At 41.4% G+C, this 24,539-nt stretch overlaps 1 protein-coding gene across 1 annotated transcript; it reads left to right on the top strand.

Annotated features, from left to right (window-relative positions):
• The first annotated feature begins 925 nt into the window (after positions 1-925).
• On the top strand, positions 926-14,295 carry TMEM14A (transmembrane protein 14A). Its single transcript, XM_030315712.1, has 5 exons — positions 926-1,011; positions 5,022-5,113; positions 9,507-9,608; positions 11,787-11,874; positions 14,098-14,295. Exons 2-5 carry the CDS (start codon positions 5,044-5,046, stop codon positions 14,135-14,137), a joined length of 300 nt encoding a protein of 99 aa, XP_030171572.1. The 5' UTR covers positions 926-1,011; positions 5,022-5,043; the 3' UTR covers positions 14,138-14,295.
• The last annotated feature ends 10,244 nt before the right edge of the window (positions 14,296-24,539 follow it).

Raw genomic sequence — 24,539 nt, forward strand, 5'->3', positions numbered from 1 at the left:
TTAGACTTCTCATAAGTTAGTTACATTCCTTTCCTGAAGCACTTTTAAGCACAAGGACTAGGTTCAGCAAACAAATTTCACAAGATTTAATGTATATTCTTAGGGTTTTTTTTTTTTTTATTTTAAGAAACTCTGCTGTCATTCCCAGTCCAGCAACACCCCTAGAGCTGCTTGATGACTCCTAGATGACCGACTTCTGACAATGTATGAAGGGCTGTTCTATATGGAAGAGGGTTGGGTTGGAGCTACTGTATGCGGCTTACCCAGCAAAACGCGTGAGATGAGAAGCTGTTGCCAGGAGGCCGAATTCTAAATCCATTTAAGGTTCATTCCTAGGCAGGGATTATCCTGGGACATGACTTAAAGTGCTTTCCAAGTCTGCCAGTCTATATCTTTCTCTGCATGTACTGAAGCCCAGCAAATCCTGGGCTTGAGGTATAAAATCAGGATCCTGATCTCCCCACATCTACATGACCTTGTAGATAGGGTAGTATAATAGAGGTTGCTCTGGCCTTGAAACCAGATAAACTTGGGACTCTAATCTTTGTACCCCACTTAGGAGCTGACACCGTGGATAACTAAATCATTTCACCTGTCTGAACCTTAGCTCCCCACACTGAAAATGAGGACAATCGAGTTTGTAAAAGGCCGAGGTTGCTGTTGTGAGGTCCCCAAGTGTCCCCTGAGTGATGAATGAGCCTCACAGTTAAAACTCCACCTTCTAGGATCCCTGCTACACCCAAACCACTCTCTGCGGATGCCTCTCCGCCGCGCCCAACCCCTGGCTCAGGGCCAGAGTCGAAAGCCCAGCCCAGCCCAGCCCGGCTGACCAAGCAGGCGACGGGATAGCTGACTGGCCTCCTCTGTTCAGCCCCGCGAGCCTGCGCGGGGCACACGCAGCTGAGAGGGCAGGCCGTGGCGCATGCGCGCTGCAGGGAAGGCGCCTCCCGGAACAAGCGGCCCGGGCAGAGTCGGGAGGCGCTGGCAGCGGGGACCGCTTCCGGATACCAGGTACGAAGTTAGCCTGCAGCTGGCCCCTGAGATTTCACTTATGATCCGCGGGGAGGGCTCGGGGCTGCTGGGAGCTGTACACCTCGCAGTCGAGAACGTCCTCCCCTGAATTTTCTTGTAAAGGCACTGCTCTAAGCAAAGATGCTGAGGACCTTGGGAGGATTTTGCAGGGGATGGAGGCTGCTTCTTCCAGGGATCGCTTCGCTCCATCTCTTGGGGATTCCCCAGATTTCTTCCTTCCGTGGTCCCGAATCTCCCACCTGTCCTCCTTACTACTTTCCTGGAGCTAGGGAGAGGTGGGGAAGGGATGGGGCTCTCGGACCGTTGCAAAAATAGTTTTAACCTTCCCAGTACCACCCAGACTTCAGTCGAAAATGTGTCTTTCGAGCCCCAGCGAGTACAAAGATAGGTAGCTTACGGAAAAATCTCTTAGCGGGTTCCCTAAATTTTGGAGGTTTAGGGGCAAGGCAGGGCCCTGTCATCTGGTTTTGTACGCGGTGCAGTAAATCATTTTGCTGCATTGCACCCAAGATGCTTTCTGGCCTTTCCAAATGCCCGGCCGGCATAGCGTTTGCGATGGGAGCATGTGATGCACATCGTCTCCCACTTCCATCGCTTTCATGTGTAGTTTTGGGCAGGTCATATGGGCTTGCCATGGAAATGGAGCAAGAGGGGTGATTGCTTTTTGTCTGCATTTTCCCTGTGAGTATAGAGACTTCTTACAAGGATTGGGAATAGATTTGTTTTGCCTCCTCAGAACACTGAGTTCAGTAAAGAGATTAAAGGAACAGGCTGTATCCTGGCAATAGAGCTATCCTGAGGCTCACTTACAGAATGTCTTCCTTCAGGCAGTTGTTCCTTTGGGTCACTCATGCGTTCATTCAAGTATTCCCTAAGCACCTGCCTTGTGCATGGCAGTGAGGTTTGTGCTGTGGGGAGGAGGAAGATGAACTGGACTTGAGCTTAGCCCTGGAGGAGTTTGACTGGCTTGGAGGGAGATACGGAGGGGAGCCCAACCTAACTAACTCTACACCAGGTAGAAAGGGGTGGGGCCCCAGGAGAGAGTCAGAAGAAGAGCTGGGAGCTCAGAGGAGGGAGAAGAATCAGCCTTTTATGCCAGGTGGTTGGCTTAAGGAGAAAATCAGGTCCCCAAATTACTACCTCATGATGAGTGATCTCTCATAAGCTTCAGATCTTTATATAAGTGTGTTTTCCTCGCTGTGTGTCAGGCATCTTAGATTATGTCTCAAATAGGTCCCATCATTCCTGGTGACCTGCCTCCTCCTGCCACCACATGCCTCCTGCTGTTCTAGTGCTCCCTGTCTCAGAATAGCATCAAGGCTCACCTGCCTCCCACCTCTCCTTCCTAGTGGTCCAAGCCAGAGACCTAGAGATGAGTCATCTCTGACTTATCCTCCCACCCCCACCTCTGACACTCCCACATCCAGACTTATTGATTCTATTTCCTGATCCTCTCTCAAATCTGACCCACCCTCGTTGCCATGTCTCTAGGCCAGGCTGCCATCATCTCTTGCTTAGCTTATTTTCCTGCCTCACTCCATCCATCTCCCACTACTGCAGCCAGGAAGCACTTGCTGGAATTAAGTCTGGTTGTGAGCCTCCCTTCATTCATCCCTTACCGCCCTTGAGACGGAACCCAGCCTCCCTTTATAGGGTTTACATATGTCCTGGCCCTGTCTTTTTCACCAGCCCCTCACTCTTCACAACCCCCTTGCACGCCCGTCCATTTTGAAAACATGCCATGCTTTCTCGTGCCCCTGGGCTTTTGCACATGTTCTCCCGGCTGCCTAGAACACACCCTTCCTTGCCACCCTTTTCACTTGGCTCACTCCTCTGCCTAAGGTCCCAGCTGGGACCGCACTTGCTCTAGGAATCCGTCCTTAGGCTCCCATGTCTCATTAGGCACCACTGCTTGTTATGGTGCCCATGCCTCTCCTCTTAGGGCTCAAAACATCTGCCTCCTCTGCTGTGCAGCACTGCAAGTCCTGGAAGACCAGAGCCAAGTCCAAGGGCTTTCCATTGCTTCCTACTGCCTTGCACAAAGAAGACACCCAATAGTTGTGAAGTGGAATTCAGTATAAGTTGTAATATTATGGCTTGATTCATTGAATGCCTGAATCATAAATTCACACTACCTCAGTTATTTGTCAGTGTGCTGTTATAGTTATGGCCTTACACATGTCAAACTCCAAAATGAGTGTAAAGGTGAAAGAGAAGAATGATCATGGTTAGAACAGCTAATATTTGTTGAGTTCTCAGTATGTGCCAGGCACTGTTCTAAGCACTTTACACTAGTATCTCATTTAATTAACACAACTCTGTGAGGCAGGTAATTTTATTATCCCTATTTTACAGATGGAGACACTGAATTGCAGAGAAATTAGGGAACATGCCTAGTGTTACATAGCTAGTAAGTAGTGGCATCAGGTTTGGAGGCAAGCGTATATTGTGGAATATGATTAACTCTTGGGGGAAGACAGGAGGTAGGACTGACCATGAGAAGCTCACAGGGCTGAAGATGGTAAGTCACCCAATGGAAGGCCACAGCTTTAAGCAGCGAGACCAAACAGAAGTGACTGATCCAGAATTTAAAAACTCTGAAGAACATTAGTTTTATTTGCACATTCACTTTTTTCAAACAGCTAACTCAGTTATCAGAGGTATTATTGCTAGTGGTTAGGAATGAGACTTCTCTGAGTCTGTAATCTTGGTTCTTCTGTGTGGCCTCAGGAGTATTGCTGGCCTTTTCCGTGCCTCAGTCGGCTTATCTGGAAAGCAGGGATAATAATGATAGCACTTCCCTAAGAGGGTTGTAGTAATAATTAAATGTGTTGATGTAAGGCTCTCGAATGGTAATTGCTCCAAAACATCTTCATCCCCATTATTATTATGTGTTCATATCATTCAGTTGACAATGGTTTTTGAACACAGGTCCTTCCTATGTGTTCAATACTGTAGCACCATTTCTTGGACACAGATGAGATCTTCTCTTTTAATTCTGCTTCCCATGGATGTTGAGGATTTTTCACTAGTGCCTCCTCAGTGCCATCATCTCCTGGACCTCAAATTCCCTCCCCGCAGACCCTTCCTCACACTAACTTCTGGCTTCCTCTCTTCTGTTCTTCTGGGTCAGTTTGTTACCAGTTGGTACGGAGGATAAGAGACCAGGTTAACTTAAATGGTGAGCAGTGAAAACACTATAAAACTACAAAGAAATCTCATACGCTATTCCTTGTATGTACAAAGATACTTTCCCCACAGAGGAAATACAGATGTAAAAGCATTAAGATACGTAAAGCACCACTAGGAATCAGAAATTTAAAAGCTGCAAGGAACATCTCGTCTACTCCCCTTGCTTTGGGGCGAGTTGACATCAGGGATAGGTCATAGTCCAAGGGCCAACAACCTGCTAGTGCCAGTACCCATATCTCCAGCCTGTAGCCAGCACACTTTCTCTGACATCTTATAGACTCCTGGGCAGGATTTTAATGGAACTTCTCACCCCTGGATACATGTTTCAACTGCTGCTATGAGGCACGATAAGATATTCTCATAGCTCACTTAATTTTGTGCGAGGTTTCATTAATATTCTTCAGTGATTTACTACTGATTTTTAAAAATTTTTTTTAAATTGTTTATTTTTGAAACAGAGAGAGACAGAGCATGAATGGGGGAGGGGCAGAGAGAGAGGGAGACACAGAATCCAAGCAGATCCCAGGCTCTGAGCTGTCAGCAGAGTGCCTGGCGTGTGGTTGGAACTCATGGACTGCGAGATCATGACCTGAGCCAAAATTGGACACTCAACCGACTGAGCCACCCAGGCGCCCACGATTTACTATTGATTACGTGTGGATGTCTTTGACTGAGCTTTCCTTTTTTTAGTAGATTAGAGAAATTAATCTCTGTAATTCTGTGGAATGCGTATCATTTTTATATACATATACTGCTCCCAGTTCTTTTTATTTTGTAAAACTTATCCCTTTCCCCAGCTTTAGAATTGCAACCTTGCCAATGGACCTGATTGGTTTTGGTTATGCGGCCCTTGTGACTTTTGGAAGCATTTTGGGATATAAGCGGAGAGGTAAGCCCTAACCATATTTTTCATCAAAGGGACTTGGTGGGAGGTTGGTGATTGTGCTGAGATTATCTGAGGGTTTGTAAGTAAGACAAGAAGCTAAAGATGTCCTAGAGGTGGCTGAGGACCAGCATGTCGTGCATGGAAGGGAGCCATAGAGGGAAGTGGGGCTGGGGGTGACAGAGCATTCTAGCCTGGCTTTCTGGGTCTCTCTTCACCCATCATTATCAATTACATAATTAATTGATTTAACTACCTCAGGGCTATGCGCTTATTATCAAAGGAAGATTTTCATTTGTTTACATACTCACAGTATCAAAAACTGACTTATGTTGAGATTATGTTTTGCAGAGGAAAATTTGTTAAATACTTAGGTATCATATCTGAAGTTGTCTCTTCATCTGTATCCAAAAGAAGAAGAAACCCAGTTGATAAATCAAAGGGTTTTCATGGAGAAAAATAAAAGGCCAAGTTTCATATTTTGCTTTGTTTTAAGGTAGAAGTATTTTTAGTCATGGTGTCTCATATTTCTGTTTCTTATATTTTCATGAAATTTTAAAAATGAAGTTATATTTCAAAGAGTGTTATATTTGTGACATTGGTGGACTTCAACTTGAGTGAAAAAGCCAGGTCTACAGAGTTATTAGAGTTACTCCTTATTTAGAGATTGCTAAAAAGTCCAAGGCCAGAAGCACAGGTCTCTGTAGGGACTCAGGGGTGGCAGGTTTAAACAGATTATTTTCTTTTCTTTTTAATGTTTATTTATTCTTGAGAGAGAGAGAGAGTGTGTGTGTGTGTGTGTGTGAACAAGGGAGGGGTTAGAGAGAGAGACACACAGAGAATCCAAAGCAGGCTCCAGGCTCTGAGCTGTCAGCACAGAGCCCGATGCGGGGCTTGAACCCACGAATCCTGAGATCATGACCTGAGCCGAAGTTGGATGCTTAACCAACTGAGCCATCCAGGAGCCCCAAAACATTATTTTCTAAGATTTCCAAGAGCCTGTAAATCACTTAGACTTTTGTTTGTTGTTCTTATTTTCTCTCTCAATACGTGTAGCATCGTGGATATGTATTTGATGAAAAAATCATGGCACTGAAGACCTGTAAACCACTACTCAAAAGTTCATGTTTTATAATCTACTTTAAGGAGGACTGAGTTTAAAATTCTGATAGGATTGTTACTGAAAAACATTTCCCTTGTCAAAGATGTGTCTAAATAACTTCTTGTTACAGAACAGAAGAGCACACCTGGACATTTTTACCTGCCTCTTAGAGGGGTGGGAAGAAGGCTGTGTGTGTGTGTGTGTGTGTGTGTGTGTGTGTGTGTGTGTGTGTGTGTGTGTGTTGGGGCAGCTAGGGGTGGAGAGGGGCAGAGAGACAAGGATTACTTTACATTCTAACCCAGATCTCTTCGGGAACAAATGAAATCACATTCGCTGTAAGGTCTCTGAGGGCACGTGCTTGTTGCTCAGCTGCACAATATGGTTGCCTGGCCTCCTACAAGAGCCCCCAAATAAGTGATCTGGGAAGCTCCTGGGGGCATGTGTTCACAAAGAAGCCCACTCTTATATAATGTAGGTTAAGAGCACACAGGCCACAGAATTAAGCATTCCTAGATTCTCCTCATGACACTACTGCTTACTAGCTCAGATACTTGTGTGAATTGTTTTAGCTTTTGGGTTGAATCCCTCATTTGTATATTAATCCATTAGGATGAAATAAGATAATGCACGTAACACATTTCACACAGTGCCTGGCCCAGAAGAAAGGTTTAATACCCTTGTTGTTTCTGTTGTTACTGTCCTGCCAATGGGAGGGTCTATGGGCCAGTGGAGCAAAATACCTTTTCCTAGTTTTGTATTCTGTATTATATTCTAAGCTGCTTGTGGTCTTGATGTCTTAGAACTTTTGTATAAAGTGAGTCGAAGCTTTCTGATTTTACTTACGTCTTCCCGAGACATGAATCCTGTGCACTTGGGTCAGGAGACCATTCCAAGGGACAGTTATTAAGAATAATGTTGGGGGTGCCTGGGTGGCTCAGTCAGTTGAGCGTCTGACTTCACCTCAGGTCATGATCTCGCAGTTTGTGAGTTCCAGCCCCGCGTTGGGCTCTGTGCTGATAGCTCAGAGCCTGGAGCCTGCTTCGCATTCTGCGTCTCCCTCTCTCTCTGCCCCTCCCCCACTCATGCTCTGTCTCTCTCTGTCTCTCAAAAATGAATAAGCGTTAAAAAATAAAAATTAAAAAAAAAAAAAGAACAGTGTTGGGTAGGTTAATGATGTGATGTCCAAAAGGTGTTTGGTAAGAAGACAAGTATATGTGAATCCTATACTAAACCAGCTGCCTGACATAGTGTGGGTCAAAGTGAGGGACTGAGATTTCTTTTCTTGCTGGGGGCAGAGAAAGTGGAAAGAGGCAGCACAGTGGCAGGATGCTGAGCACTGAGTTCTGGGTTCACCCCTCTCCCATATAAGTCCCCAGAGAAGTGCATAGCCAGGGGGACACTATGATTTTGAGGCTCTTTCTGAGCCAGGTGGCCAGTGCCCAAAGCTAAAGATGGCCAGAAGGCTCACTTGGCCTTCTCCTATACCAGGACTGAACCTGGCTTCACACCTTCCTACTCTAGTTCAAGGTCAGGGCACAGCAGCCCCTCTGGAGGAGGGGAGCAGGAGAGCTGGTGTCCTGCTCTGAGGGAGGGAGGCCCCCATGTGTACCTTTCAGTTCCTTTGAAAACTCCCCTACCAAGGCTGCCCCAACCAGGTCAGCACTGGGAGGAAGGGGATGCAGGGCAGAGCTTGGAACTTCTTTTTTCGTAGCCCCACCATAGACAGTGAGCTTTTTTGCAGGATCTTTCTCCCTTCCACTAGCCATGGCTTTGTTATGAGGTAGAGCCCATGGTCCCAGCTGCTTCCTCATGCAGGATGAATTCTCCCAGGAGCCTTCCTGGTTCTCATTCACGTGGGCTGCTAGTGTGCATTCCTGTCCCCACTGTTTGCTGCCTGACATCACCAAGACTTGGGTGCAGATGCCATCACTCCCGCCTCCACATACTTAAGGTTGGGAGGATCTTAGCAGTGCAGAAATCATCAGGAAATACAGAAAAGAGTCATAGATCTCGAGTTGAGAAGACACCTTAATAAAGGTGACCTAGTCAAGTGTTTCAGAAAATACTTAAGTCCCCTTAACTCTTTTCTAATCTGACATCTTCTGCTTAAACATGACCCCTAACAGGGAGTTCCCAGGCATGCGTTTTGTCAGTATGTATCTAGTGCTGCTAAGTAGCCAGCACTATGTCAGGCCCTGGAAAACAGCAGTGAGCAAAAAGAGATAGTGCTCACAAGCAAGTCAGGGGGCTGACCTTAAATATACAGGCAGGTGTACAAATATATGATGACAAATAGTAGGAAACTTTGACGGGGGTCCTCATTCAGAATAGTGAATCACAGAAGACATCTCTGAGGAGCTAACACTTACAAAGACATCTGGAGGTGAGCGGCAGTTGGCGAGGTGAATAGTGCAGGGAAGAGCAGTCCAGGCAAGGAACAGCGTGCCTAGAAGCCATGAGGAATAAAGAGTTTGACATATTCAAGGAAGTGAAAGAAGGCCAAGGCTCCAATAATAGAGCAGACTTGAATTTTTCCCTAAGTGCAGTGGGAAGCATTGAAGGTTTTCAATTAGGGGAGTGACCTCTCCAGATGTATGCTTTTAAGAGATCATGTTGCCGTGTTTGCAAAATAGATTTGCGGGAAGGGAGGAACAATGAAGAATTTAATACCTCCAACTGTAACATTCTAAGCCATTATATATTTGACACAGATGATATTATTAACTCTGTTTTGCAGCTGACAAAACTCAGAGGACTAAGTGACTTAGCCAAAGTCCTGCAGGCAACAAATGGAAGAATTAGGAATAGAACCTAGTGCCTATGGCTTCTCATTCAGGATGCTGCTCTGTATGTGTGTGTATGTGTGTATGTGTGTGTTGCATGTGTGTGCTCATTGCTGCAATGGTTTAACCCTGGCTGCAATCTGAATTTCCTATAGATATTTTTAAACTAAAGAAGCCTTGACCCTACCCCAATGGATTCCAATCTGAGATTCTAAATAGAGTGAGCTCCATGACTCAATGACTGTGTATCTTGTTCACAGCATCGCTGGCATACAGCCATGTCTAACCCTGGCATTGCTGCGTATTCGGGATTCCTCTGCCTTGCATTTCAGGTTCAGCAGGGAACAGTCAAATCTTAGAAACTGTTCATGAGTAGACTGATATTTAATTTGGCTTTGTCTAGTTACAGTGCCAAATGTAGAAATACATTTGAAGGTGCATGTATCATACTTGAAGGAATGGAAGGAATTCCTTTCATTTGGGATTTCTCTTTCTGAGCCCATTTTTTTTCCAGGTGGTGTCCCATCTTTGATCGCTGGTCTTTTTGTTGGATTTTTGGCTGGCTATGGAGCTTACCGAGTCTCAAATGACAAGCGAGATGTAAAACTGTCACTGTGTAAGTAAGGCATTTTTTTCCACTTCTGAAGGGTCAAACCTTGGGAGTGTTTTTTTTGATACCCTATACCAGGTACACTAGAAAACATCCAGTTAGGGGCGCCTGGGTGGCTCAGTCGGTTAAGCAGCCGACTTCGGCTCAGGTCATGATCTTGTGGTCCGTGAGTTCGAGCCCCGCGTCGGGCTCTGTGCTGACGGCTCAGAGCCTGGAGCCTGTTTCAGATTCTGTGTCTCCCTCTCTCTGACCCTCCCCCATTCATGCTCTGTCTCTCTCTGTCTCAAAAATAAATAAACATTAAAAATATATATATAAAAAAAAAGAAAACATGCAGTTACATGGCAAGTGCATATGCATATGTCAAGACTGAACACAATTCTTGTTCCTTCCTAGACAGACCCAATCAAAAATGAGGATATTGCTACCAAGCTTTCAAACACAGAACATATTTTTGTGAAACTTATTACTCGAAAAATAAAATTATAAAATTAAAGGAATTATGGCTAGGTTTTCTGTTAACTTCCCTAAGTGCATATTAGCATAGTTCTCATGTTGCTATTAAAATACCTAAAAAGGGACAGCCTCACATTGTTTAATTCACAAGCAGCTTTTAGATCCTGTTTTTTTTTTCCTTAAGACTTAATCTAAAAAACCAAGGCTGACTCTTTTTTAGCTTCTTCCCCTGTTGGGTTTAGTAGGGGAATGTCCACAGTGAAAATGGAAACCCATGTGTATTTAAAGGCCCGGGATGCTTGGATTTCTGTAGTCCAGCTTGAAATACAGTGGAGGTTTGGAAATTGTCTCTATTTAATTGGATCATTATTCAAAGTGCCCTGGTGGGTTATGGAAGAAAATACAAATGAAGACAAACTGTATTAGTTTGGTATTTGAGGGAGAGAAAGAGACTTAGTGTGTTACTTTTTTCTTTGTTTGAAACAGGAGGTAGGGATAGTTAAAAAAAAATTTTTTTAATGTTTATTTTTGAGAGACAGAGAGAGACAGAGAATAGCAGGGGAGGGGCAGAGAAAAAGGGAGACACACAATCTGAAGCAGGCTCCAGGCTCTGGGCTGTCAGCACAGAGCCCGATGCGGGGCTCAAACTCACGAACCGAGAGATCATGACCCGAGCCAAAGTCAGTTGCTTAACTGACTGAGCCGCCCAGGCATCTCTAGGGATAGTTTTTAATAATGAAATTGTATCAAAGGAAGAAACATATCAGCAAGATGTGGATATACTGGGCCTTTTATCCTTGTGTGTTTAAGTACTTCACATATGTTTATCATCATTTTTTTTTTATATCAGCAAGCAATTGTTCCTTGAAAGCTGTTCTTCTTTATATTTTTTTATAAATTTTTTTTAATGTTCATTTATTTTTGAAGAAGAGAGAGACAGAGCATGAGCAGGGGAGGGGCAGAGAGAGAGTGAGACAAAGACTCTGAAGCAGGCTCCAGGCTCTGAGCTGTCAGCACAGAGCCCAGCACAGGGCTCAAACTCACAAGCTGTGATATCATGACCTGAGCTGAAGTCAGATGCTTAACCGACTGAGCCACTCAGGCACCCTGAAAGCTGTTCTTAAATTGTGACATCAGTGCCCTAATAAAATGGCTTCTCTCTCCATATTGGTTCAGCTCCTAAAAGGCTGGTATGATGCTTCTAAATTTAATATTATTACCTAGATGATTGTTATTTAGTCTCCAGGCATCAATTTCCCAAAATTGAATGCTGCACATTAAAAACAGTCAGCCTTTTTTCCTAGTATTTTTTTTTTATTCATTAAGTCTTACTTTTAAAAAAAGATACCAATTATTTTCTTTACTTTCAGTTAACTAAGCATTTATTCGATTTCCCCTTGTGGATCTAGACATACTGCCAAGTGTTCCTGAGGAAAGTTGAGTAAGACACAGTCCTAGCCTTCCTAGACATTTAAGTTAGACCAAGACTTTTTATTTTGAAGATATTTCAGGAATAGATTTTAACATGCTTATTTACTCAACAACCTTTTCAATAAGCTAATTCATAAAGTCTTTTAATAGAGCACTTTATCTTTTTAAGAAGATAGCAACTCAGTACTTACACATAGTAGTTCTATTAAAAAGCTGAAATGATATGCATTTTTTTTTCATAAGCAAGCATTGAGAATGTCTTTGAAACTGCAGTTCATGCATTGGTTTGGTTTGTAGTTACAGCTTTCTTCCTGGCCACCATAATGGGCGTGAGGTATAAGAGATCCAAGAAAATCATGCCAGCTGGTCTGGTTGCAGGTTTAAGGTAAGAAAAACTATTTTCTTTTATTTTTTATTTTTTATTTTTTTTTAAAATTTTTTTTTTTCAACGTTTATTTATTTTTGGGACAGAGAGAGACAGAGCATGAACGGGGGAGGGGCAGAGAGAGAGGGAGACACAGAATCGGAAACAGGCTCCAGGCTCTGAGCCATCAGCCCAGAGCCTGACGCGGGGCTCGAACTCCCGGACCGCGAGATCGTGACCTGGCTGAAGTCGGACGCTTAACCGACTGCGCCACCCAGGCGCCCCAAGAAAAACTATTTTCATCTGTACTTTCTTCTGCCATAATTTTGAAGTGCTGACTTTTTGGCAGGAGTCAGTTTTAATTTGAAAGGTCAAAGTAATTTTTATGACAGTAAGCGTGACTGTAAAACCTTAAAATATCATGTATTCAGTCAGTCTTTGGTATTGATGTACCGATGAACATTTTTGTGGAGTACACGTAGGGTCGCTATAGTATCGAGCACATATACTCGCCTACCTTTTTCAGAATAAAGAACTAAATTCAGCCTCATTTTTCCTCAAGATTTACTCATCTGAAACAGTAAATGTATTCATTTCAATCTGATACTCAGTCTCTCTTAGAGTGTTATAGTGATAGTCTGCTACACTTATTTTGAGTTTTTAAGGGAAGAAAGTTAATATTTTTTAAAAAGATAACAGGGAACCTCTGGTTTCTCTAATTTTGATCCTAGTAATTCTATCCATGAGATTAAGCATATTACCAAGTAAAAATTTACAGGTAACATTTTTAGTTCTTCCTGGAAGCTGTCTTTATTATGTTGAAAGCCTTCAACATGTGCATTTCCTTTGTTACACATTTTTACTTTTTTACTTTGGAATTTCCAAAGAAATAATGAGATGTATACAAAGACTGATGTTTATTGCAACTTCATTTCTTTATTTCTTTTTCTTTTTTTAAAAAATATTTATTTTTGGGAGAGCGCAAGTCGGGGAGGGTCAGAGAGATGGGGACAGAGGATCTGAAACAGGCTCTACACTGACAGGCTGACAAGTAGCAAGCCTGTTGTGGGGCTCAAACTCACAAACTGCGAGATTATGACCTGAGCTGAAGTTGGACGCTCAACTGACTGAGCTACCCAAGTGCCCCTGCAACTTTATTTCTAATGGAACACATGATGAATTGAAAAATTAGAAACAACTTGAGGAGTGTCTGGGTGGCTCAGTTGATTAAGCATCTAGCTCTTGATTTAGGCTCAGGTCATGATCTCATGGTTCCCCCCATGTCAGGCTCTGTGCTGGCAACATGGATGGAGCCTGCTTGGGATTCTCTCTCTCCCTCTTTCTGTCCCTCCCTCCCTCTCCCTCTCTGTCTCTTTCAAAATAAATAAACATTTTTAAAAATCTTCGCCAATAAGGAAATGTTTCAATACATGTTTTGTCTACATAATGAAATACTGAGCAGGCATTACGTGCACTGTTTTCAAAAACTGTTTAGCGGCATTAGAAAATCTATTTTCTATTAGAAAATTAGAATGATACAATAGGAGATAAAAACAAAATAAACAACCAAATATAGTGTGATCTCAAAAGTTTGTATAAAAAACCAAGATAGGAAGGAAATACTTCACACTGTTAATAGTGTTTATCACTAGGTGGTAATGCAATGACTAATTTTCTCCTTTCTACTTTACTATAGAAATTTCTGGTGTGGCTATGTATAATGTTTATGGCTTGGTTTGGGGGTGGGTGTCAGGGAGGAATGTGATTACAAGGACTGCCTTCCAGTGATGGCTATGTTCTAAAAATTATATTTAGTGATAGAAAGAATCAGAAGCACGGTTTTTGGGTCAAGAAGACAAGACCCCAGTCAATGGAAAGTAGCTGAGATTATAATAATAACACCCCAGAATTGCTCCTTGGTTATTTTTTCAAACCACTTGCCTTTACTAGTTTATGAAAGGCGTTTCTTTCCAAACCTTTCTCTTATAAAGGTTCATCCCAGATTTTCAGAACAATGAGTTCTGAGTTTGCTCATGCAGTCAATCAACATTTTTAAGTAGCTAATCCAGCTGGGTCTGGGAACTTCCAGCACAGGGATAACGAGATCACCCCTGCTCCAAGGAGAAGCAAGAGAGAACCCTGGAAGCCAAAGTTTAGTAATAGTACGGGTTTGGTGAACATACTAACCTGTCTTATGCCACGTAAGCGTGACCTGCTCTTTGCCTTTCTTTTATTTTAATCCAGCCTCATGATGATTCTGAGACTTGTCTTACTGCTGCTCTGAAAATATGGAGGAACTGAAAACTAAATTCATGCGATTCTGCTGTAACGGGCAGAGCACATACTTTGTATTTAAAAGATAAGCTTCAGGGATGCCTGGGTGGCTCAGTCGGGTAAGCGTCCAACTGCAGCTCAGGTTGTGATCTCTCAGTTCGTGAGTTCGAGCACTGCATCAAGTTTTGCAACTGGTGGTGCGGAGCCTGCTTGGGATTCTCTCTCTCTTTCTGCCCCTTCCCCACTTGTTCTCTCTCTCTCTCAAAATAAATAAGTAAACTTAAAAAAAAGATGAACTTCAGCATGGAATGTTATGTGTCTTATTCTACGTTAAAAACAACAGAAACACTCCAATATGAACACTAGTTTGAGTAATTTTTTTTAAACAAAACCTCGACTGTTTTTCTACTTCTCTGATAATGGTTTCATTAAAAATATTTAGTAAATCGTTACATTCTCTTTCATTCGCTGCGTCCAGTTTTCATATGTGTGGGGTGTTTTATTTTTTTGATAATTCCAAACAGTTGGGTCTGAAGTTGAAATTAAACTGCCAGTTATCAGATAATGGAGTGCCCAAGGTGAACTTTACAAAATGCTCATGTATCTGTTTGTCATTTGCGTTGTATTAGAAACTATATTTCTTCCATTTTAATCGTACTACTGCCAGTGTTATTTTTTTCTCAGCACACTCTGCGTACTGACGGAATGTATTCGGTATTTAAATAAAATGCTTTCTGTTTTAAACCTGGTTTTCTCATTTTAATGTCCTCTCCATATATACTCAAGTGATTTTTAACATTTATTTTTTTTTTAATTTTTTTTTCTTTTTAACATTCATTTTTGAGACAGAGCGAGACAGAGCATGAACGGGGGAAGGTCAGAGAGCGAGGGAGACACAGAATCTGAAACAGGCTCCAGGCTCTGAGCTGTCAGCACAGACGCGGGGCTCGAACTCACGGACCGCGAGATCATGACCTGAGCCGAAGTCGGACGCCCAACCGACTGAGCCACCCAGGCGCCCCGATTTTTAACATTTAAATGCTCAATTATTAATGAAAGTGATTGGAAAGGAGGTTTTTGTTGTTTTTTTTTAAGCCAGAACTCTTCCTTAAGAGCAGATACTCTCTCTCACTGAAACAGTAATAATTCTGAAATAAAAATGATTTTGTCCCCGAGTTACTACTTCATTTTTAGAAATAGTTATGACTTTATGTCCAGGGCACTTACTTTTAGGCCCCAGACGGAACATCAAGAGACCTGAGTTCCAGCCCAGTTCTCCCACTGACTGGTTGCATGTTCTTTGGAAGGTCTTTCCTCTCTCTGGGTCTCAGTTTCTAATCCTTAAGGAGGAATTTGGACTAAATGGTTGACCGGGTCCCTTAAAGCTCTCAAAGTCTGCAATTTTGATCCTGGTGTCTTTACTCAGGGGTGTCAGATTTCAAACCCACTCTTTACATGAGATGGTGAGTGGAGCCCCAGCTGAGAAGAGCAGAGTTGATATGCTTGTGTTCAGTTACCTTTCCCCACTGACTTTCAAGGAAGTTATTAGACTTTCAGTGATAAGTAATTCAGGAAAGGGAGGGAGGGAGGGAGGAAGACAGGAAGGGGCCTACGAGTTTAACCAAATAAAAATATTCTACTTAAAAAAAAAAAATCCCATTTATCCTAATGGTGCAAAGAGGTTGTTACCACAAGAAGGTTGGAAAAAGTGGTTATCACTGGGGTGCTCTGTGTGTATTTGCTGACTATAGAGATGACTGAGAACACCCTTCAGATTTGGACTGACAACAGTTTACACTCAAAGTTTAGATTACTAAAGTAGAAACTAAGTGTGAAGTTGATGATAAAAATATATGCTCTATCTGTAAAAGACTCTAGTGGTTGAACGTTTAAGAAACTAATTTGAAGCTATGCTCTGTCCTGGACTTTTCCCAAAAGGATGTGGAAATGCGTGATGGCTGGTATATATGTGGGGCTTTTCCTTTTCTAAAGAAGTCTTCAATACCCATTGGCTTACTCAGGATTGTACTCTTTTGCAATAAGTAGAATGCAGAAGAATCTTTATTTGGATGATTCTGATGGATTGGTGTTTTACTGTTTTATAAAAAACAGAAAAAGTGTTGTCTGATTTACAGGCCAGTATTAGGTAGTTTATTTCCTTTTGCTTATCTTTATCAAAGTGACCTTATGATACCTTTGTGGGTACTGCTACAAATGTGAAGTGAGATGTGCCGAGGCCTTTAGACCTCTTCGTTTGTTAATACTCGGCTACTATAGTACCCATGTTTTTAAGAAACATGCCACGTTCAAATTTGAATATGTTCTTCACGGTCTCAATGGAGCCTTCATCTAGTGGAGGCTTCCTTTGGCTTCCAGGCTGGAGAAATTTGTGAATTGTGGGAATGCAGCTGATTCTGGCCTTGAACTCCTAAAATGCAGAAGTATACTATCCACGAAAAGAGAATAGGGCAAAATAGACAAAATACAAACATTGCACATTTTTGCATCTGAGAGAAAGTGTTTAAAAATTATATTCCTCATGGCTGGTGGAGGTAGAGGATAAAATGGAATTTTCATACATTGTGATGCCTTGTACAAAGCAAGTTGGCAATATTTCTCAAGAACCACAAAAATGTTTATAGGCTGTAACCAACTGACCCCATTTTTCAGATTGCATCCTAATGATATCATCTTAAATATGGAAAAATTTATAACCATGAAGATGCTGTTGCAGCATTGTTCATAAAAGCAAATACTCCAGAGTATCCTGATGTCTAACTAATAAATACAAGTCCTTAATTCATAAGGATTTTCTGTCATAAGCATTTTTCCATGTTGTTATGTCATCTTTGAAAATATGCCTTTAGGTAAGTGCATAAAATTCTACCCAATAGATGTATCTTCATTTATGTAGACATTCCTCAGGTATTGAATATTTAAGTTGTTATGATTTTCACTATTTAAATTAGGTTGTTCTGGGGCACCTGAGTGGCTCAGTTGGTTAAGTGTCCGACTCCTGATTTTGGCTTAGGTCATGATCTTGTGAGACGGAGCCCTGCGTCACCGAGCCCTGCACTGACACTGAGGAGCCAGCTTGGGATTCTCTCTCTCCCTCTCTTTCTCTGCCCACCCCACCCCTGCTTATTCTCTCCCTCTCTTTCTCAAAAATAAATAACAAATAGCAAGTTATTCTGAGCCCAGTAAATGTAATATTATATAATCATGAAAATGTTCAAAAATATAATACCATATTGTATAAAAATGAGGCAAACTAAATAAAAATACCAAAACATGCATATAATGTAATGTGAAGTGGGAAATGGAGACTGCAGAATTACCATAACTTGGAATACAACTATTTTCAATACGCATATATTTAAAAGGCTAGAAAGGAATCCACCAACATAGCAAAGTGTCTTAGAACACAGGCCATGGAATCAGTCAGACTGAGGGTTTGTGCACCAGTCCTGTCACCTACTGACAGTGTGACTTGAAAGAAAGTTCTTTGACCTCTTGGAGTCGTTTCCTACCCATTTGAGGATGAAATAAAATCAATGAAGTAATGTGCTTTCAGTGCTTGGTACAATGCTTAGCACACAAGAGTATAGTCAGTGGCTCTGGTTATTGTTAAACAATTGCTGTGTTAGGACGAGAATATCTTAAATGTTTTCCTGTCACCTTATCTAGAGAAAGAAAGCCATTTTATTGAGGTTCTGCTACATTCTGGGCAAAACCTTTGAGACTTGAGTCCTGCCAGAAGTCTGCCCCAGATCCCCATGCTGGCCCACATGACCTTCCTCTACTTTCCCATATCTTACTTTGTTTTTTTTTTTTTTTTAATTTTTTTTTTTCAACGTTTATTTATTTTTGGGACAGAGAGAGACAGAGCATGAACGGGGGAGGGGCAGAGAGAGAGGGAGACACAGAATCGGAAACAGGCTCCAGGCTCTGAGCCATCAGCCCAGAGCCTGACGCGGGGCTCGAACTCCCGGACCGCGAGATCGTGACCTGGCTGAAGTCGGACGCTTAACCGACTGCGCCACCCAGGCGCCCCTCTTACTTTGTTTTTAAATTTACTACCTTATATTGAGGTTATCTGTCTATGTGCTTTTCTCACCCACTAGATGTGTTCTTTGAGGGTATCTTTGTAGCTTGGCACAAAGAAGTTAGTAGGTTCTTAAATGCTAATAAGAATGAGAATAAGAATGAGAATGACTGAATGAAAGAATAAGCAAATGATAAAAATTCATTCTTCCTGCAGTTCTTGGGAGTTATTTGGAGAGCATTGCCTGTAGCAGAGGGAATCCTGTGAGGACACTGGGTTTGCACTCTTCAGCCATGAAGATGACTTCAAGGAGCTGTATATCGGCCCAGCTCAGCTGGTTGCCCACAAGAAAATCTTGCCCGTGGTCTCTTAGTGCCTGCATCATAGTTGAAAAGAATTAGAGGATTTAGGGATTATACCTAGAAAGATAATTTAAAGTAAGTGTGATTGGCAGAAAGTCTTCTAAAAGTTTAGAGACCTAGTTCCCTAATCTTGGCCACTGGCTAGCTGTGTGAGCACAAGTAAATCCCATCTCTGAGGGCTTCGGTTTGTTCATCTGAAAGAGGTGGACTAGCCCAAATCCTCCTGAGTATTCTGAACACCAGAAACAGCCTAATCTCACATATACCTTTGTCTTCTTTCCATTATATCCCCTGTACCTTCTCTATGAACCTTTATAGAACAATTTTACCCCTCACAGCCTGGATTGGTGGCTCTCCTGGGTCTGCAATCATAATTCTCTCCTCGCACCATCTCAGGACAGGCTCCTTAGATTTGCTGCTCTTTGTGGGAGAACACAATTCTCAAAGGGACACATGCCTCGTTTCTATAAACAAATTTTCTTTTCTTTCTTAAAATTTTTATGTTATTTTAGAGAGAGTGTGTGTGAGAGAGAGGGAGAGGGACAGAGGGAAAGAGAGAGAGAATCTCAAACAGGCTCCATGCTTAGTGTAGAGCCTGAGGTGGGGCTTGATCCCATGACCCTTGCATCATGACCTGAGCTGAAATCAAGAGTAGATGCTCAACCGACTGAGTCACCCAAGCACCCTGAAAATTTTCTTCTAATAAGGCTCTGACTTATGGGTCACTTTGTGTTAAAATCAACTGAATATAAAAGGTTGGAGTAGAAAGGTCACTAAAGTATTTTCTAGCCTTAAACCTCTGTGATTTTGTGTTGCTTGGACATGGGATCAGGAGTTGGAGAGACCTGACTGTAGGCTTCAGTGTTATTAGTTGTATGACACTGGGCAAGTTACTTTGCTTCTTTAAGCTCTGGTTGCCTCATCTGCAAAATGAGGATAACAATGGCACATCTTTGATGGAGTTATGAAGATTACATGGAATCATGCATGCAAAATGTATAGAACAGTGATTGGCACAAAGTAAGCACAAAACAAAAATGAGCCATCATAGGATTAGCACCGTTTTGGTGGTGATGATGTTGTTGATACTATTTTTAACCACCAGAGAAGTCTCTGTTTTTCATAGTATCCCACAACAAACACTTAAGTCCTGGGAATAGCGGTGTTAAACATCGATTCCATTGCCATTATTCGTAAAACTGTAGGATAAAAATCTCTTAAATTATATGCTAATTACACCGGAATAGATTACTTAAAAATTTTTTTTTAACATTTATTTATTTTTGAGAGAGAGACAGAGTGTGAGCTGGGGAGGGGCAGAGAGAGAAGGAGACACAGAATCTGAAGCAGGCTCCAGGCTCCAAGCTGTCAGCACAGGGCCCAATGCAGGACTCGAACTCACAAACCGTGAGATCATGACCTGAGCTGAAGTTGGACACTTAACTGACTGAGCCATCCAGGTGCCCCATAGACTATCTTTTAAATGATTTTGAACAAATGATACTGAGAAAGTCTGAGGTATAGACTATTCAGTTTGATTCATCTTCCATCTTGGACCAAGGGGACTGATAACTCACCTAATATAATACATGAAAAAGTATAACCTAGGAAGTTAGAGTATCAATCATCTATACAAAATACATAAATATCAAATAAACAATCTACATTATATGATTAAGCTGTAAAATTGTTGATATAAATATATTTCAATGTATGTACTAAATCCTTCAATTACAACCATTGGTACTCAACCCAGAAATGATGGATTAAACCAGCATTGCTGTTAGGTTTGGAAAACTGATCTGTCTCATTTTTACCAAACCCCTAACATTTTTCATGATGCTTGCCTATGTTGACTGATATTATAATGAATGCAGCTGGAGGTCAAGAGCACTGATACTAAAGAAGTCAACCAACCCTTGTGTTAGGACTGGCACTAAGTATTTGCTTAAAGCTCAAGCTTTTCAGACATTATTTTCAGCTGTTAAAAATGTGGGGACAGATGAAAAATAGTGTTATTTTTATAACAATTTGTTTCTTAATTTTAAAACATTGTGTAGAATTCTGATAAGCCTTATAAACTGTCCTGGGCCCTGTACTATCCAGTGTATTTTAGAAGTAATATCCATCCTTTCCACCCCCTCCTCTCTAATTAGTGTGGAATTTTCCCTTTGGAATCCTCTTTATAAGACTCTCTTTTATTCCATAATCAAATCAAGTAACTGAAATTCTGTCAGCACTAGAACTACAAATATTGCTGGAATTATGCATGAAATCCTTAAAAATATATAATGCAGAAGACCAGAGTGAGAGGAAGAAGGGCAGGTTTCTCTTATAACTGTAATTGGGGGAAGAATTGTGCTTTCACAAAGTGTCTTTGGGACCTTTATCCACCAATAACATTCTTTATTTTCAGTTTAGTTGTTTTTTCTCCTCCTTGATCCATGTCATAGAGCAGGGCAGACGTTTGTCACTTACCTTCTCATAGACAGGGAAGAATCTTGCAGTGGCTCTTTCAAGGATGTATTCAAGATTCATCGCCTTCTCTCCAGTCAGAGAGAGTGGAAAGAACATAATCATGTCACTCAGATCCTTCAAGGCCTCTACATACATGTCAATCCTAGAGAAGGGATGATAAATCAAAAGAGTTCCAGGTAAAGGAACCATCATTTCATGAGCCAAAGAAACTTGTTAACTAATGCCTCAGTTTAACCTGCCTAGTTAACAGGTATCTCAATGTCTCATGAGTTAAAAGCAAGTATTTCTACTTGCATGTTATTTCTTTGAGATATTAAGATCAATTTGAGAAATAAGGAAAATTCTAGGACTAAAGTATGTGAGCAATTATGTGGGTGTGAATTTCAACCCTGTGACATGAATGCTAATTAAAACACAATGTATTAAAATAGTCCTAAAGTAATAAATAAGGCAAAGATCGTATTTGGCTGCTTAAATGTTATAACAATGAAATTACCCATGTCTATACAAGGTGGGGGGAGGTAACTAGGGACCTCTATGCTGCCAACAACATCTCCATCTGGACTGAAGTTTCTCAAACTTAGTAGAACAATTTAGGAAGGCACAGAACTTACTTGACAGGTTCTCCCTTGCCACTCACATCTCTATGCCAGAATGAACAGAAAAATAGGTACTACGTTAGGCGAGGCACCATGGCATAGTGAAAAGACTACTACTGGTCTGGGCATTGGAAAACCTCTGTCCTGCTCCACAGTGAGTCTCTTAATCTTTTGGAGCCACAGTTCTTTTAGCTTTAACCTAGAATAGCAATGAGTCTCTTGAAATGGTCTCAAATTCTTTGCTACTCCTGCCACTGAGACTAAGTCTCATTTTCCCCTTGAATCTGAATGGGTCCTAGGGACTTGCCTGACCAGCACAATGTGGGGAAGTAATGTTCTGAGACTTCTAAGACTAGGTCATAAGAAGCCTTATAGCTTCTACCCGATCCTTTTCCATACTTGCTCTAAGGGAAGTCAGCCACCTCATGGAAGAAAAAGCTCAAGCTGGTCTCAGGGAGAAGTCATGTGGAGGGAGAGAGAGACCCTGCCAGGCCCTTTGTTCCAGCTCTCCCAACCCAGGTGCCTGACATATGAGTGAGGACCTGCATGAGAGACTCTTAGTGCCATCCAGCGGATCCCTGTCAACTCACAGAACTGTGAGAGAAAGTGTCTGCAGCAGTAGAGAGCCAGAAGAGTAGCATTCTGAGCATTAGAGTTATTTGGGGATTACGTAGTTGAAAGAGTTTTAAAATATAAAATATGTAATACATACAAGGTTTCATTATAATGATATACCAGTGAAGGCACCTAAAAATTATTAGTTCATTTTCCATTTTAAACATTAGTGAGAAAGATGTACTTAAAAACCACAGCTCCTTCAAGGAATGGCTGAGTCCAGGTCTGGAACAAGAGATGTACAGGATTAATTTGGATCATCATATTATACCAGGTAATAAGGGAGTTATCAGAGACCACTAGAGCAAGGTCAAACATTTCCAGGAGCCACTTGGCTCCCACTGGCCAAAGGTAGGACAATTTGAGCATAAATAAGAATAACAACTAACATGAATTGAAACACATCAAAGGTATTTAAATCGATGAGATCACAGTGATACTAGAACAATAACAATAATTAATTGTAGGAATCAGGTGAGCCAACTCATTTGGAAAATTGGTAAACAAAGGTCTAGCATTTCCTTTGAGAAACTGTACTCCAGGTAACCAGATAGTAAAGGAGAGTTTTTCTTTATAGGAGTATTCTAGATAATAAATGCAGAAGGAATGATAGCATTGAATGCCAATGACTGTTAAGATCATAAAGAGTAGATGAGCAGACATTTTTTTTTTTTTTTTTTGCTTCCTGATAAGGGAATGCACCAATACCTATGAAATAGCCTTGCAAAAACCACTAGTATTTGAGTCTGATAAAACCTCAATATCTAACAACTAATTCCAGGAAATACTGAGACAGAAGAATGTGTTAAACTACACTGCAGGGATGTAATCAGCAGAAATTTGGCAGTTAGAATCTGCTAGAAAGCAAGAGAAAACTTATTTTAAGATTTAAAAATACAAGATGCATTTCAAAAATCTTACTGCACTAAAAAGTTTAAAGCTAAGCTTCTGAGGGGCGCCTGGGTGGCTCAGTCGGTTAAGCATCCGACTTCAGCTCAGGTCACGATCTCACGGTCAGTGAGTTCGAGCCCCGCGTCGGGCTCTGGGCTGATGGCTCAGAGCCTGGAGCCTGCTTCTGATTCTGTGTCTCCCTCTCTCTCTGACCCTCCCCTGTTCATGCTCTGTCTCTCTCTGTCTCAAAAATAAACTTAAGAAAAAAAAAATTTTTTTAAATAAAAAATAAAAATTAAAAAAAGCTAAGCTTCTGAAAATAAATGCATTCTGTGAATAAAACGACGAGAAATTTATTTAAAACACATCACATTTGGTAAAAATGGACTGTTTGTTGTTTACCAACTAATGGTTTTCTAATTCCGTGCAATAATTTACAATTTAGGGTTGCTATTTTAAAATCCAGATAAAAAATTAAAAGAAAAGAAAAGAAAAGAAAAGAAAAGAAAAGAAAAGAAAAGAAAAAAGAAAAAAGAAAAGAAAAGAAAATCCAGATTAAGACAAGTCTGTTGTGCTGGTTTGTAGACCAGGTTGCCCATTGCAAAAGGACTGGTGTGTGTACGTGAGAATTTAGACTGTCTGGGAGACTGGGAAGCTATCTGGTGTGCCAGAGACTAGCGAGGTGGTTTCCAAAAGATACTTCTGGAATCAATTTCACATTCACGCCCCAAATCTGTTCGTTCTTGTGTTTTACCCTGTGCTTTACTCCCACCTAGTGGAGGCAAACAACATATTTCATGAGAAAGAGTCCCATTTCCCTCACTGGTTCTTGTCCTTGCTTTTGTACTAGATAAAGAATCAGAAAATGAAATAAACTGTGTAATTGGCCATGAATTGATCATTGTTGAAAGTAATCATTGTGATGGGGCGCCTGGGTGGCGCAGTCGGTTAAGCGTCCGACTTCAGCCAGGTCACGATCTCGCGGTCCGTGAGTTCGAGCCCTGCGTCGGGCTCTGGGCTGATGGCTCAGAGCCTGGAGCCTGTTTCGATTCTGTGTCTCCCTCTCTCTCTGCCCCTCCCCCGTTCATGCTCTGTCTCTCTCTGTCCCAAAAAAAATAAATAAAAACGTTGAAAAAATTTAAAAAAAAAAAAAAAAGAAAGAAAGTAACCATTGTGTAAATAGGGTTTATTTTACCATTCTCTTTCCTTTGATGTGTGTTAGTTTTCCCATAATATGAAGTTAAAAAATAAGAAAAGAATTTTCAGTTAATCTATCATCTATTATGATTAATCTAGCATCTATTATGATTGCTAACATGCCTAAAGGTTAGATATTCTTTTTTTTTTAATTTTGTTTTAAGTAAGAAGTGATTGTTGTTACCAGGCTTGTTCCTGTATGTTCCTTCCATACAAGTCATATTT

The sequence above is a fragment of the Lynx canadensis genome, chromosome B2 (genome assembly GCF_007474595.2).
Source record: "Lynx canadensis isolate LIC74 chromosome B2, mLynCan4.pri.v2, whole genome shotgun sequence".
NCBI lineage: Eukaryota > Metazoa > Chordata > Mammalia > Carnivora > Felidae > Lynx > Lynx canadensis.